General features: G+C 39.5%; 1 protein-coding gene across 4 annotated transcripts in view; it reads right to left on the reverse strand.

The window, feature by feature from the left end:
• Positions 1–17464, reverse strand: part of KDM4C (lysine demethylase 4C) — a 397059-nt gene that overhangs the window by 166671 nt on the left and 212924 nt on the right. For all 4 annotated transcript variants that reach the window (XM_060102149.1, XM_060102151.1, XM_060102148.1 and 1 more), the window contains exon 12: positions 16511–16619. In XM_060102149.1, the coding sequence (XP_059958132.1) occupies positions 16511–16619 (109 nt within the window). The remainder of the gene's footprint in view (positions 1–16510; positions 16620–17464) is intronic.

Here is a 17464-nt window from a genome sequence, read left to right on the forward strand (position 1 = left end):
CGTTATATTCTTGACTATCTCAAATTTGCAGTTGGCAGTGGGGGGGTGTTCTCTTAACAATGCCTTGATGAAGCAAAAAAAAAAAGTATCAATTTTATTAAATGTGCAATAAAATGGGATGTATGCGTAAAGCACTTCTGCCGCACACTGAAGTTCAATGGTTGTCTTGGGAAAAGCACATGTGCAATTAATTGAATCACATGTTGAATGAGCTGCCTTTTTCATGGAACACCATTTTTACTTCAGCGAATGATTAACAGACAAGCTATGGTTATTCAGACTTGGGTATCTGGCAGCAATGAAAGTGAACAAAGAAAGCTGTCATTTTAACAAAAAAACTACTGACAGTATTTGTTGACAATGGTGAAATTCAAGCTTCTGAGTCAAAATTAGAACTTTGGAAAATTTGTATCCACTTTTGTGAGCTTGACAGTTTCCCAATAATTAAAGCTATTTCTAATGGAATTGAGGGTGATAATAACAAATGTAATTTTTTATATTATATAAAAAGACCTGTATGACACAGATCTTTGTTTACCAATGCATGACGTTACAAAATCACGCATGCATAGAAGACCCACTCAAAGTGCAAAACAGACCAATGTATTTTTAGCTTAATAGAGAACAAAAAGTTCACTGATGGGATTTCAGATTTCATGTTGCAACTAATCTTTAAAAAACCACCATTTGTCAAGTTTTATGTAGTGTCAAAGAATATCCATAATTATCTGAAAAGGCTATTAAAATACTGCACCCCTTCTAACCATGTATCCCTGGTAAGCTGGACTTTCTTCAAATATACCTCAACCGGAACAACATGGTCCAACAGACTGAATGCAGAGCAGACATGAGAATCCAACTTTTATTAAACCCAATATTAAAGAGCTCTGCAAAAAATGTAAAACAATGCTGTTCTTCTCTTTATCCTTATGGTTTGGGAAAACTGTTATTTTCTTATGAAAATAAATGTAACTGTTTATGCATTTATTATTGTTACTTTAAATTTTTCCATTTTAACTTTCAGCAGATAAGTACAAAACAGAAACAGACTCACAGACTTAGGGAACAAACTTATGGTTATGGGGTGGGGGGGAGTGGGGCGGGGAGGGATAGATAGACTGGGAGTTTGGGATTGACATGTACACACTGCTATATTTAAAATAAAATGCCTTTCCATAAAAAAATTTTTTTAATTAAAAAAAATTTTTTTAAAAGAACAAAAAACAATAATAATTGTTTTAATAATAGGAAACATGAATAAAGATGAGAGTAATTTGGGGGTTTTAACCTAGAAAATAAAACTAATGGATGAATTCAAGAAAAGAAATGTAACTGTTTATGCATTTATGATCGTTACTTTAAATGTTTCCCTGTTTTAACTTTCAGCAAATGGGCTGGGGAGAGAAGAGAAGTGAAGGGAAGGGAAGGGAGTGCAAGAAAGGAAATGAAAAGAAAGGAGATGAAATGAAACTTCTTTGGGGTCCTCAGAATGATTATGAGCATAAGCAGTCCTGAGGAAAAGACTGAGAATCACTGACTATACTTGTGCACTTTCACCCAAAAGTATTAGTATCACAGAGTCACTGTTGAACAACACAGCCCTAATAAAGCTTGTGTAGACTGTGTTCTCACAGCCAAGCAAGAATCTCATAAACTGTTTTCCTCAATCAACGAGTAATGCTTAAGCAAAAAGAAAACAAGTCAATACTGCAAGAAGGCCTTCTTTTCTCTCGCTTCTTCAAGGTCTGCAAGGTTTGCCAGCTATAGCAGGGAAAAAAAAAATTCTATGCCGACACTTAATTATCTTTTTTCTTGGTGAGCCTCCTACCGCATGGCAGAAATCTAGACTCCTGGACTACTGTATTTACAGAAACACAAGAGGAGACGTGTTTCCTCTGTTTAAGTGGCCTCCTATGAAGGTGGCCAGCCCCCTGACAAGCACTACTGTGGTGGGGGCATGGGGAAAACAGATACGATCCTGGATAAACGTACTGAAGTAAACCACTGAAAACACTGCTGTCATACCAGCAGCACCCTAATGGCTGCTCTAAGATATTTCAATCGCCACATCACTAAAAAACAATCAGTAGAACCTGCCTGCCTACAGACCAAGCAGCAAGCTTCTGGATCATGCACACAGTATCCCAGAATATTAAAAATATTCTTTCTGACTTACACCTAGGAAACCAAGCTTTTGCCTCCAACTCTGAATATTTCTGGCAGAAATAAAAGCTCTCGGAGAAAGGTAGTAGAAATAGATATGCATATAGAATCCACTAAGAGTGCTCAAGAAGAAATAAAAGTTAAACCACAATATTTGATTTACACCTGTGACAGCTGGGTACTAAGAGGTCGACCACAACTTCTGCCTCTAAAATTACTTGCAGATAAAATCACAGTAAGTAGCCCCTCACAGGCAGCCTGCTTACAACTCCCCTCGATCCTGCCAATGTATTTTAAATATTTATTTATCTTATTTATTTATTTATTTTCTTTAATTTTTGGCTGCGTCGGGTCTTAGTTGCAGCACGCAGGATCTTTCATTGTGGCGCTCCGTCTCTTTGTTGCAGTGCTCGGGCTTCTCTCTAGCTATGGCATGTGGGTTTTCTCTCTCTAGTTGTGGCGTGCGGGCTCCAGAGCATGTGGGCTCTGTAGTTTGCGGCACGCAGGCTCTCTCACTGCGGCGCGCGGGCTCAATAGCTGTGGCGCCTGGGCTTAGTTGCCCTGTGGCATGTGGGATCTTAGTTCCCTGATCAGGGATCGAACCTGCGTCCCCTGCATTGGAAGGCGGATTCTTTACCGCTGGACCAGCGGGGAGGTCCCTCCAATGTATTTTAAATACTTCTCCAAATCCTCCTTGCTTGCTATTTACATCATACTCGCTATGATATTGTCACATAAAAAGAAACATTTATTTGGTCTTTTCCTGGTTTCTGGCACAGAGCTTCTAAAACCCTTGGAATTTCCTGAATGATATGGGTGAGAGGAACATCATTGGTTAAAATATTAATATCTGGTCTTAGTCCTTAGTTCCCGACACAAGAGCTTCTAAGACGCTTGGAATCGCAGAATTGAAAAGTGTCGTCTGTCAGCTAATGAGATGACTGGTGGCTGGGGGCGCCTAGATAGCTTCAGGATCGGGGCTGGTCACCAGAAAGATCAAGGCATGAATACAAAGTCAATGCATGAGTAGAAGGTTAGCACTTCAGCCCCACCTCTGACGTCAGGGGAAGGGAGAGAGGTTGGAGATTGAGTCAATTGCCAAATAGACAGCTATTTAATCAATCGTGTAGCCACAATGGGGCCTCCACAAAACCCCTAAATGACAGGGTTCTGGGATCGAGAGGGTAATGTACCTGCAAAGGGCATGAAAGTTCTTCACACACCTACCCCCACCTCATATCTTGCCCCGTGCATCCCTTCTTTTTGGCTGTTCCTGAGTTATAAACTAGTTAATGTAAGAACTGTTTTCCTCACTTCCATGAACCATTCTAGCAAATTATCAAACCTGAGGAGGGAACTGTAGGGAACCCCCAGACTTTATAGCCCAGTGGTCAGGTGTAAGGACTTGCAATTGGCATCTGAAGTGGGGACAACTGGTGAGACTGGACTGAGTCCTTAACCTGCAGCGGCTGTGCTAACGCTGAGTCATTAGCGTCAGAAAGAAACTAAACTGTAGGACACCAGTTGGCGCCTGGGAAAAGTAAGCCACACCGTTGCTGTCAGAAGTACCCTCGCTTGAAGGACCCGCCCTCTCCTCACGACCATAAACAATGCTGTTTCTCAAAAGATCAGTCTCAAAGGGACAACTAGAAATGTGTCCTGTCCATACATAACTATAAAGTCTGCAAGTCAGCAGTACATCCCATGCTGACCCAGAGACTCCAGAGCAGCAACAAGCGTACTGCCGGGGAAAGAGTCAATCCTGCAGAGCATATGAAGAGAAGGAGGAGGAGGTCCCTAGAAAAGTGAGAGCTCAGGGAATTCAGAAAATTTTCTGGTTCTGAAAAGAAAGTCAGGCTTGCTGCCATTCACTTGAGAATCTTAAGATGTTCAGAGAACCTTCTTGAGACTTCTACTTATACTAATCTAGAGGCATACCCCATTGTTTAGAGAGCAACTTTCCCCCTCAATTAATAACACTTCTCAAGGCGTGGTGGGGGCTTCACTAAGACGTGATCACAGGGATTATTATAGATGTACACTGTTAACTTTAATGATTAAGGGTTTATTTTTTTACTTTCTACATAAAACAATTTACACTGCTTGTCATATAAAAGCATATATAAGTTTTTAAAGAGTGCAACTAGTAAACAGTGAAACTAACAAATAATACTTAAAAATATTCATTTAAGTGATCACAAGATTAAATCTATAACAAACATTATACAGTTAAAGTAATAAATTAGGAAAGAAACGTTATAAAAGCCCTGACTTTGTGGCCTAGAACAATGGTTATTCAACTATTTTGAGGTAAGCATGGTTACAAGAGTAGAGCTCTGATCTAAACCTATTAGAATAAATTAAAACAATGTTTCATTCATGTAATCTATGTGGTCTTAATGTTGGGTTATAATTCTAAACCTCAGTTCCTTCATCTGCCAAATGAGTATATGAGCTACCAGCCATACAGATACTATTCATTAGTAAGACAGACCTAGGGCTTCAACAGATGATGATTCTTTCCCTTCTGGGTCTCCAGCGTAACCTGTAGGGTCTCCAGCAAATCTCTTCAAAGATCATCCAGAAAATTCCTTAAAATGTATGCCCTAAACACTAAGACTTTTAACATGACAAGACAGGTTGGAACAGAAAGAGCCAATCTAGACAGACACCCAGTTGTCTCCTATATAAAAATATTTCAAGATTTATCCTTTCAGGAAAAAAAAAGGCCTTTATTCTCCCATTCAGTCAAAAACATCACTGAGTATATTTATGATAATAAAAAGATTAATATCTTTTACAGAAGTATTCAAAAGAATGTGCCCCTCTATGACATAAATCACAGCAAGATCCTTTTTGACCCACATCCTAGAGAAATGGAAATAAAAACAAAAATAAACAAATGGGACCTAATGAAACTTAAAAGCTTTTGCACAGCAAAGGAAAACATAAACAAGGCGAAAAGACAACCCTCAGAATGGGAGAAAATATTTGCAAAGGAAGCAACTGACAAAGGATTAATCTCCAAAATTTACAAGCAGCTCATGTAGCTCAATATCAAAAAAACAAACAACCCAATCAAAAAATGGGCAGAAGACCTAACCAGACATTTCTCCAAAGAAGATATACAGGTTGCCCACAAACACATGAAAGGATGCTCAACATCACTAATCATTAGAGAAGTGCAAATCAGAACTACAATGAGGTATCACCTCACACCAGTCAGAATGGCCATCATCAAAAAATCTACAAACAATAAATGCTGGAGAGGGTATGGAGAAAAGGGAACCCTCTTGCACTGTTGGTGGGAATGTAAATTGATACAGCCACTATGGAGAACAGTATGGAAGTTCCTTAAAAACCTAAAACTAGAACTACCATATGACCCAGCAATTGCACTACTAGGCATATACCCTGAGAAAACCATAATTCAAAATGAGTCATGTACCACAATGTTCATTGCAGCTCTATTTACAATAGCCAGAACATGGAAGCAACCTAAGTGTCCATCAACAGATAAATGGATAAAGAAGACATGGCACATATATACAATGGAATATTACTCAGCCATAAAAATAAACGAAATTGAGTTATTTGTAGTGAGGTGGATGGACCTAGAGTCTGTCATACAGAGTGAACTAAGTCAGAAAGAGAAAAACAAATACCGTATGCTAACACATATATATGGAATCTAAAAAAAGAAAAAATGGTTCTGAAGAACCTAGGGGCAGGACAGGAATAAAGACACAGACATAGAGAATGGACTTGAGGACACGGGGAGGGGGAAGGGTAAGCTGGGACAAAGTGAGAGACTGGCATGGACTAATACATACAATACCAAATATAAAATAGCTAGCTAGTGGGAAGCAGTCACATAGCACAGGGAGATCAGCTCGATGTTTTGTGACCACCTAGAGGGGTGGGATAGGGAGGATGGGAGGGAGATGCAAGAGGGAGGAGATATGGGGATATATGTATATGTATAGCTGATTCACTTTGATATAAAGCAGAAACTAACACACCATTGTAAAGCAATTACACTCCAAAAAAGATGTTAAAAAAAAAAAGCTGGCATATCTTTGGAAAACTAGCTGACAACATGGCACCAAAATGAAGTTATTCTGAGAATCAAATCAAAGATAGGTGAAAGACAGCATATGAAACTCATTGTGTACTGGGCAATATGACTGATGCTGGAGATAAGAAACAAAAATCAACAGTCCCTTGCCTTCAAGGAGTTCAAAACTTCCTATGGAAGAACCCTTCAGTTTCTTAAACTATTTCATTAACAGCATCTATATTAAAATGGCCAAAACAAGATCTCCAAGCAAAGAACAACTGGTATGTTGCACTTCACCTGCAAAAAAAAATGCTCCTCTTAGCTAAAAGCCAGCTCTGGTCATCTGTGTAAAGGACAGCAGGACCCTTAGACACTTTGATCCAAGAACTAACAGAGGTGTCACTTGGCAGATCACACAAAACGGCTGCTAAGGAGACAGAGAACTTCATGCAGAGCAGCCACAATGACAACTACTAGAGAAACAAGGGTGTGGACTACACGAGAGGATGTATGGAAATAAGAAGAGGACAAGGCAGCAAACGTTCCTTCTGTTGTTCCACATCCAAAGCCATCAGGGGTTCTTCTTGCCGTTCTTTAAACATGCCACACTAACTGCCTTCCTTTGGGGCCTTTGTACTCACTGTTTTCTCCCAAGAAGAGTCTCACCCCAGATCCTTTGCTAACTCATTTAAAGGCATCATAAAGTACGATTCCTCAAGAAAAAACCTTAACAACTGTAGAAATATTTGAGTAATATTCAAATATGTTCATATATCATCACAAACCTTTTCTCCTTTGGTTTCTACTTTTTTATTAGCAAAACAAAAATCCCTACACTTTTCAATCTTGAAAATGTCTCCCCATAACAAAACCAAACCAAACATGAACAGTAAAGCAATGTAGAATTTAGAGGTCCATGTGGTATGTATAAAAAAATGTCACCTCATCACTTCCCTAAAACTGGAAACCTAAGAATCAGAAAAAAGAATAAAACAATACTATATCGAATTTAAATGCTGATAAAGTGAGCCACTTCCTAACCACTCACTATTTGGGAGCCTTACACATATTACTTAACAACCCTCCCAGAAGTAAAAAGTCTTTTCCTAAAATCCATGACAATGGTCCCCAAATGTCAGCCTGCAAAAAACATTGCTAGCCCAGAGCTAAGTTTTCAATAGTCAGAGACAAAACAAAGAAAATGAAGACCATAAAGTAATTATAAAATTAAATTTTAAAAGCTACATTAACTTTGCAAACTGCATGCTTATTCATGATATTCAGTTTCACAACCAAACAAAAGATAGAACTAAAAATGCCGAAAATGTAGTACAAAACACAGGATAATTCAATGGCCTATAGGGTAAGACATCCTTGTCTCCAGGGAGAAGGGGTTGTGTACAAGTTTAAGGAAATGTAAAGTAATACACGAAGATATATGAAAATCAAATATCAGCAATTTCATACATTTCAACCTAATACAATAATTTATTTTTCTAAAGAATGGAATGAACCACACAATTATAATATCAAAAGCTGTTCCTCAGATGTTTTCTACAAGACTTTACGAGTAAAACAAGGCACACATGAATTCAAATAAATCAAAGTCTTGACTCTCATTTTACAATCCCAATGCTTTCAGCACTTATAGACATCTGATCATAAGACTTCATGCCAACCACTTTTAAAAAGTCTCAAGATTGATTCTGAAAACTATAGAAAGCAACCGTGTAACATGAGTTAAAAAGCTAGCGCATTTTTGTCTAATTCAATCAAACCCTTACCAAGCCACTCCATAATAAGGGCAAGGTGTTTTTTATTTTTATTCCCTATATTGCAGAAAAGGTCAATGCCCTTGGGACTCCAATGAGATTTGCTAACAGAAAAATCAAGCTAAACTGAGAACGCCCGTTTATTACAAAGCTAAGTGCTAGATAAAATATCCATTAAACCTGAGTGCCTACAACATCTAATGTTTTATGTCCACATAATGCAGGAAAATACTGGTTGTGACCTATCAACAAACATTCCAAGCCAATCTGCTTAGTAATCTGCTGAAGTTGCTGTTTTATTGCTTAAACAGACAGAAATATAACTATGCTTATTATGAAAATATAATATTACCTCAAGCTAATAAGAATTGATGGAACAAAGAAGAGATCATTATGTAAAAATTAATAACATTTGGAGCATGACATGCAACGATCATAAAACAGCATTTGTTTTTCAAAACTGGCAGGGAAAAGGACTTTTTACAGAGGGGAAACACTGTTGATGAGGAATGTTCTTATACTTCACTATTTTGCTTTTCCAAGAAAGGCTAGCATGAAGCAAGAGGACTACACAGTATCCTCTCCTATTACATATATATATTAGGATTGGGGACCTCACATTTTATTTATTTTTTTTTGGAGGGGGGTAGTATAGTTGATTTAAAATGTTGTGATAGGGCTTCCCTGGTGGCGCAGTGGTTGAGAGTCCGCCTGCCGATGCAGGGGACACGGGTTTGTGCCCCGGTCCCAGAGGATCCCACATGCCACGGAGCGGCTGGGCCCGTGAGCCATGGCCGCTGAGCCTGCGCGTCCGGAATCTGTGCTCCGCAACGGGAGAGGCCACAACAGTGAGAGGCCCACGTACCACAAAAAAAAAAAAAAAAAAAAAAAAAAAGTGATAGCTTCTTCCTGTTATATTTTGATAGAATTAAAAGACCTTTAGAGTTTGAATGAAACTTTGGGATCACTAATCCAACAATTTCATCATACATATGATAAGCCTTAGAAGGTTACATGACTTAGTCTTCCAAGGCCATACAGCCATTAACAGCCAAGGAGAGACTAGAAGGCAGGTCTCAGGTTGCTAACCAAAAACAGAGTCACGTGCCCATTACCATCTGGCAAAAATGTTTTTGGTATTAAAACAAATTTTTAATTTAATCTAATACTTAGAATAACATTTTTAAAGTTTGAATCAATAAAAGACATCACTATTATATTTGGTCAATATATCCACTTAAATCTTTGAAATAAATTTTTTTTTACAAAATGAAGATTGGCAAACCTATACCTATGCTCTTAGAAAGGAGGGAGTTAAAGCATGCCAGGGGCAGGAGGGCATTAATTCTCCAAAACATCTGTCTGCCAAAGATAAAGTGAAACAGCCAATTCAAAGTAATGTCCTTTTATTTGAGGGATGATTACAAAGTGCCCAAAAGCCAGCTTTTGCACCAACAGAACTAACAGTTACCAAATGACACAGGGTAAAGTTCAGAAAATACCCAGGAAATATCAGGCAATCCCAGAAGAAAACAAAAATCTCTAATAAAGTGAAATCAGTCTTGGGAAAACATGTTTAGCACCAATTTATCATTCAATTGCATTATAAACACGAATGTTTTCACAAAATGAGTGTGAAACAGAGAAAAACATTGAGGAATTAATCAGATTTTGTCAGATGTGAGTTCCTGAGATTTTCCTTGCTTAAATGTACACATTTTATTCTTCAAAATAACTGAAAATGTAGCTTAAATAGGTTACATAATGGCCAAACTCCAAGAATAATCTCTAATTAATGTAGCAATTTCCACCTCTTCCATCTCTATATTTAAATATTTAATCTATTACTAAATGAATTATAATATTAATATAGACAGACTGTCCAAAAAATAAATTGCTGTAACACTGCCTGAAATACACTTTTAATGTAACCCTCAAGGCATGCAGACATTACAGAGATAGGATCAGGATCTAAGCTGTCTTTAATTTCAAAGAGATCCTTAACAGCTCATTACAGTACTGCACTTGCTGAACTGATGATTTAGAAAGTTATCCAGACAGTTCAGATTAAAGAAAATCAGAGCCATAACCAGCGCTTTAATCTGAATCTTGTCAATATTCAAACGTGTAGGTGGCGTCACCTCTGCACTTGGGTAAACACAGTACAGATGGGTAATGACGTCTTTCAATCTTTCCGTATAAAATTATAGTTGAAGAGTTACAAATAAAAATTTGGTCCCAGGGTGATGAGCTCAACATATCACCACATTATTTCAGGGTATTTGAAATGTCAAAATCCATTCATGAACCTGTAGGTTAGGAGCCCTAATTACTCAAAACGAAGGCTCACATTTTACACAAAAGGAAACTGAGGCCAGAGAGAAGACTTGCCAGAAGTCGAAAAACTGGTAAGGGACAAAGGCCAGGACTTCAGTCAGCGTCTACTGTCTTTTAGTCAACTAAACTCCTATTCAGGTGGGTTCAAAAGATTTTGCAATTGCTTCTGCTAGATGCCCTGGAGGCACCTGTACTTTAAATTTCTGATTGGAATAAGAGGCATAAATGTGACTGCAGCCCTATGGTTAAGAATTGTTAGGGTGACTTTCTCTTATCCTATCCTCTTTCCCCACCCAAGCCGAGACCCAGCAGCGGGACCTCTTGGCCTCTGCCTGGGCCTATGGTCCATTTTGGTCTTCAGTTTTTCCCTAGCACACCCTTAACTAAGGGCTTAGGCTTTCAAGAGTCCCGCTTTATGAGTCTGGGGGATCCTATGAGGCCTTAGTTCTGATTTCCCAGCCTCCACTCTAGTCCCAGCATATTTCCTCCAAACGGCATGGCATTCACTCTCTCCTACCCACCTGAATGTCATCTCACCGTGAATCCCCTCTGGATTTCCCTCATTTCTCGAGAGCTCAGCTATCACCCTCTTCCTGCTCCTCCTCATGTCACAACACAGACAAAAAACATTCATTATGTGCCAGACACTGTTCTGAGTGCCTTACACATAGTCTTTTAACCCTCCTAAGAGCTCCATGTGGCAGATGCTGCTACAATCTTCACTTGGTAAGCACAAAGCCAAAGCATGGAGGGTCATGCAGCTAATGGAGCACTGCAGCTGGCTGACCATGATCACAGACATGGAGAAATAAGACCCTTTATGTTACTTTTGCCTCTCCATGCATGTATAAAGGTTGATTGTTTTATTTATCAATTATTTTTCTGATTCTTTTGTAACTGGAGGATTATCTGGTAATCCAGTACATCACATCCATACTCTCTTGTCTCTTTAAAATATTTTTTTGCCCAAATATAAGAGAAAGGTATTTATTACAAAAAGTTTGAAAAGTCATCAGCAAAGAAAAGAGAACTAAAATCACCTGATAACGATCTTGTATATTTTCTTATAAACTTTCAACTTAACTTTCTAAGTCTCCAGCAAAACTCCACAGACAGCATTAGTATGTCAACTCAAATTAACACCAACAAACACGGGAATCACTGAGTAGAGTATCACTGCGTCAGCCACTGCCACGTTCATGAGGTCTCCTGTGTGTTTGCAGGGATTCTCCTTTACAGTTGCTTTAGAAACAACATTAACCTTATCACTTCACCAAGGGGGTTATGTGCACAGTAAGTACAAAAGCAGTGAAGATACTGTAAGTCAACAGTAGGAAAAGTTGGAAAATTTATACCGGAAACAAATGTAGTAAAAAAAAAATTTTAGGAGGGAAACAAACACATACATGACACCTGAAACATTGTAAATCAACTATACTTCAATTTTAAAAAACGCACATATGTGTGCAGGAGAAGTTAAAGACCAAACAATGAACCATAAAGGGCAAGGCAGGGGGATAGATAAAATGCATGTTCAGAATATGGATGTCAATGTACAATGTCTATTAGCCTAATGTCAGTTCAGGAAAAGTCCTGAGTTTGTGTCAGCACAAACTGCTGCCAATGAAAACTACTCAGAAAAAGCATACATTAGTAAAAAATTTTTGAATAAGAATGCCTTCAAACTGGGAAGGAAATACACATACGCATGCACATGCGCACGCACACACACACCCTTACATACACACCCAGGTGCTAGCTAAGCAACTATCCCAATCGTTACTCTGGGGGCCCTCAGGTCTCCAAAGCACTGGCCACATCTGCAACACGTCAGCTTCATATTAACTTTGAGTAGGTTCTAGGATTTGGCACAGTAGAAAGAGGATTCCAACACATTCAGGATACAAAACTGAGTTAGGTGACATATTATATCTACAGCTAATTAAAACCATATGTTCTTCTATACACATATATATAGAGAGAATACTTCCTGGACAAGAATTTGGTTTTCCTTTTAACATGACAGCATACGTTATATCAAAGTATTTCATGGGCTTCCCTGGTGGCGCAGTGGTTGAGAGTCGGCCTGCCGATGCAGGGGACATGCATTTGTGCCCTGGTCTGGGAAGATCCCACATGCCACGGAGCGGCTGGGCCCGTGAGCCATGGCTGCTGAGCCTGTGCACCCGGAGCCTGTGCTCCGCAACAGGAGAGACCACAACAGTGAGAGGCCTGCGTACCGCAAAAAAAAAAAAAAAAAAAAAAAAATCATTATCTTTTTTAATGGCTGATTTCAAGGTTATTAATCACCAAGGACTTCCTACTTTTGGATCCACAGGTGAGTTAAGCCACAGACTGACCTTGGACTTGGAGTGGGGAGACACGAGGAGTGAGAGCGAGGAGACAGACACAGAGAAAAATACTGAAGCACAACTTAAGATGACGAGTGATATGCTAGAGCTAAGTATAGATGGAATAGGACAGTAGAGAAGTAAGAGGAAGGAGGGGTAAGTGGTGAGAAGTAGGTGAGAGTTCCAAGGTGGAAAGGTACATCACAGGGAAAGCACGAAAGCATAAAGCAGCAGACATACTCAGGAGAAAATACAAACAATTGTGTGAATGGATGGAAAGGAGGATTCACATTGGGTAGTTGAGGGACATGAAGCTGCAGAGAGAAGCTGGTACTGGATCATGAACAGCCTTAAAGTCACTTATCCTCAATCGATCTGTAATATTAAGGGAAACATGTGAGAGCCTTTGGGCAGACATCTTCGGCAACCAAAGAAAAAGAATTACTATGGCGGATTTCTGAGCTTCCCGCCCGGCCAGTGTCCATCCTCTCACACTCAGGGCCTTCTGAGGCCAGGCAAGATGTTATTCTCAGAGGCTCCCTGGCTCACCCGTGCTGCATACACACCCCTTTCCCTATAGACACTCAATCACAAAGCTCTGAAATCGGAGAACAGGAACATGCTGTTATAGTGACACATCACAAGAGGAGAATGGATACATATCCAGAATGTTTCAAAACTAAAAGGACCCACCCAAGCACTTCTCTTTCAAGTCTGTTTCAATTCAACATTGTATAATTAGCTTAAAAAACAGAAAAATATATAGAATATGAATCCATGCTTCAGGATCACCTTGTGCAGCTGCCTGACGTAAGGGAAAAGGGAACTGAAAAACACTTCAGTTAAAAGAAAACCAGAGACAGATTAGTAATTTCTTTTAAACTACAAATAATGAATATGCAGGGACTTCCCTGTTGGTGCAGTGGTTAAGAATCCACCTGCCGATTCAGGGGACACAGGTTCGAGCCTTGGCCTGGGAAGATCCTACATGCCGTGGAGCAACTGAGCCCGTGTGCCACAACTACTGAGCCCACATGCCACAACTACTGAAGTCTGTGTTTCTAGAGCCCGTGCTCCACAACAAGAGAAGCCACTGCAATGAGAAGCCCCTACTCGCCGCAACTAGAGAAAACCCGCGTGCAGCAGTGAAGACCCAACACGGCCAAAAGTAAATAAATAAATAAATTTATAATAATAATAATATGTAGTATACATTTGAGACAGTTTTTCACCCTCCTAAAAAGAATGAATTAGATATTAGTTTTTATGTAAAAATGTTATATACTCTGAAACATCAATTCATTTCTTAGGTATCTCCCCACTCTGCTCCACCACTGTAGACCATCATGTTTTTCTGTGAAGTATGGAAAATCTTCTTCCAGGAAAGAACAGGCTAAGAGTCAGGAAATCCTTGCTGATCCTGTAATTATTGGATCTGCCACCAATTAGAATGATCTCTACAGTTTCAGGCCATCTGAGTATCAAAGAGCCACTGTGCTGTCCTTTGAGAAGAGCAGCTTAGAGGTGACTCTTATCTCCCAGCTGCACATAAGCTCCCAGAGGTGCTGGATCAATATCTTTCCCCTCTGCTGCTTTTCTGTTAGGGAGTCAAATGCCAGCTTGAACAGAGAAATGCTCATTCACCAATAAGGGACACTGCTGTTTAGAGATGCAATTTCTCAGAAGCTCCAATCTAGTCATGCTCCTGTCTGGCATACACACTTACCTCTATAAGAGGAGTGCAAAAGGAACCCAGGAGTTATGGTAGGAAATCCCCAAAAGACGCCAGATTTGGAGTTGTGTGCTCCCAATGAGCACTAATCCCACTCTTTGTCACTTTCTAATAATGACGTCTAATAATGGCATAATTATAATCATAATAATCATGATTTTCATTCACTTTTAGATGTCCAAGACACAGAGGGAGAAGGCTGAGGTAAAAACATTCAATGCCCAATAAATAAGTAATTTGCTCCAGGACATGGAATATTATCCACTCTCTGTTTGGAAGCCTGTAAAAATCTTTAGCCATCACTGTAATTCTCTGATTTTTCCTCTCAATTCTCAAAAATCCCCAGAGGACCCCAGCAGTACTTAATATATTAAAATAGAGGGTGAGACTGCTGCAAAAGCTACAATCACCAGTGTTTCAGCAAGATATTTAACCTCAGACTTTTGAGATGTCTTCGTTAAACCAATCCATTTAGAAATTTGGAAAGCTATACTGATCGAAATCAGAACTGCTCTCCATGGAGAAACTCTGGGCCAATTTATGATGATTCACATGGAAATATACTTCCTAGGAAGATAATGACATAGGAGAAGGCAGTTTTCCTTATGTGTTAGGATAGCCCATTCCCTTCCAAGAAGCTATGCTGTTAGAGGCTATGATGGGGAAGGGTAATGAAAATCCGTAAGTAATGTAAATTAAGTATTAATTACTTTATACAGAACAGTCCTTTATCTTGGCACTAAGAGGAAAACTGTTTGTGTTGCATATGATAAAGTTGGAGAAAGAAAAACTGAACATGATGATATATGGAAATAAAGGCAAATATGTTTCATTACTTTTATTACTCAAGGCAGAATTCTACCTTGAATTGGTATTACAGAGACTGCTACTATCATTATCTGATCCCTACACTGAGGATCTTTTTTTCTAACTAAACATGTGGCATAAAAGAAGACAGTGAATAAAAGTTAAAAAAAAATCTGCTAAAGATGTGTACTCTGGGCTTCCCTGGTGGCGCAGTGGTTGAGAGTCCGCCTGCCGATGCAGGGGACACGGGTTCGTGCCCCGATCCCGGAAGATCCCACATGTCGCGGAGCGGCTGGGCCCGCGAGCCATGGCCGCGGAGCCTGTGTGTCCGGAGCCTGTGCTCCGCAACGGGAGAGGCCACAGCAGTGAGAGGCCCGCGTACAGCAAAAAAAAAAAAAAAAAAAAAAAAAAAAAAAAAGATGTGTACTCTGATAAACTGGATTTAAACTAAATGGAAGCCTGAGCCCAAGATTCATGTTATTCCCTTGACAGCATCCTCACAGACATAGGACTTGATTAACAATTTCCACCAGGAAAGGAGAACATCTCAAAGAAGGGCTTTTTACAGAAAACCTGCTTGAACTGATCCTTTTAGAGATGGAAAAAAAATAGACCCTTATGATGCTATGAGACACTTGCAAGGAAGAAACTGGTCAGAGGTATGATTGAAGACAACAAAAAAACATTTTTGGAAAAAGAGAGGTAAAAGGGGCAACAAGGTAAGACAAACAGATAAATGTTACATCTAGGAATAGTAACTGGTTGTAAATAAAACTACTTCACACCAAGCCACATCAGTAAAACCTAGTTAATGAGAAAGGATGTTTCATGACACACCAGGTATAACAGGATATAGAAGTACTGCATCTAGTTTCTTACTCAGATGGTGTTAATAAATTTAAAGGATTCAAGTTAAAAACAAAGGCAATGCAAAGAAACACAAAGCATGTTAATTCTGTAATTTGATACCTTGAGAAAAATGATTGTCAGCTTCTTCTGGAGGGTCTTAAGGCAAATGTCAGAAATGACCAATTTACCCCATCATATAAAAAAAGGAAGACTTTAACATGGCTAGATTATGTGAAGCAAGTATTTATCCCTAAAATATAAATTCCAAATAAATTATGTATTACTTATGATCTCCTTATGGTGTATATATTTGCCACTTGGTCAGATTTCTTCTCTACCAGGCCATTTTTTAGAAAAGTTTGTTACAACAAACTGACAATAAATTCTGAGTATTATACAGTCTATACGGAATAAATACTGGAAAACAACACAAGCTCACCTTCATCACTCGTTGCCTGCTGCTTCACCAGAGTCATTGGGGATCTTGCTGGAGGCTTACTAAGTGGATGGCGCCAACTTTTAGCAGTTTTGGTTTCTCCTTCTATTATCTGGTTACAGAACACAAATGGGGGAGAAACAGCCACCGTTAAAGACTTGTTTTAAAACAAAAAACTATGGTTATGATGATTTACAACAAGTTAATTATGAAGAACTCTTATACTTATTCACCTGCTGAGGAATTAACACTTCGTTAAAAGAAATTTAAACCTACAAGTCAAAAGAAATAGGAATCCATTCTATTAATAATTTTACTGACAGGGAAGTCAATTAACTATTCTTCCACTTCATATTAAAATACTATCTGGAGGGACTTCCCTGGTGGCACAGTGGGTAAGAATCGGCCTGCCAATGCAGGGGACACGGGTTCGCGTCCTGGTCCAGGAAGATCCCACATGCCACGGAGCAACTAAGCCCGTGAGCCGCAACTACTGAGCCCGCATGCTGCAACTACTGAAGCCCACATGCCTAGAGCCTGTGCTCCGCAGCAAGAGAAGCCACAGCAGTGAGAAGCCCATGCACCACAACGAAGAGTAGCCCTCACTCGCCACAACGCAGCAATGAGAGAAAGCCCGCGTGCAGCAATGAAGACCCAACACAGCCAAAAAATAAATACAAATTTTAAAAAAACAAAACCGAAAACACTATCTGGGGACTTCCCTGGTTGTGCAGTGGGTAAGACTGCGCATTCCCAGTGCAGGGGGCCCAGGTTCAATCCCTGGTTGGGGAACTGGATCCCGCATGCTGCAACTAAGGAGTCTTCATGCCTCAATGAGGATCCTGCATGCTGCAACTAAGACAGGTACAGCCGAAATAAATACATAAATATTTTTTTAAAAAAACAAAAACACTATCTGTAGTGCAGGGTACGCTTCTCAAACCTACAATAAACTCA

This window comes from Mesoplodon densirostris, chromosome 6 (assembly GCF_025265405.1).
Source record: "Mesoplodon densirostris isolate mMesDen1 chromosome 6, mMesDen1 primary haplotype, whole genome shotgun sequence".
NCBI lineage: Eukaryota > Metazoa > Chordata > Mammalia > Artiodactyla > Ziphiidae > Mesoplodon > Mesoplodon densirostris.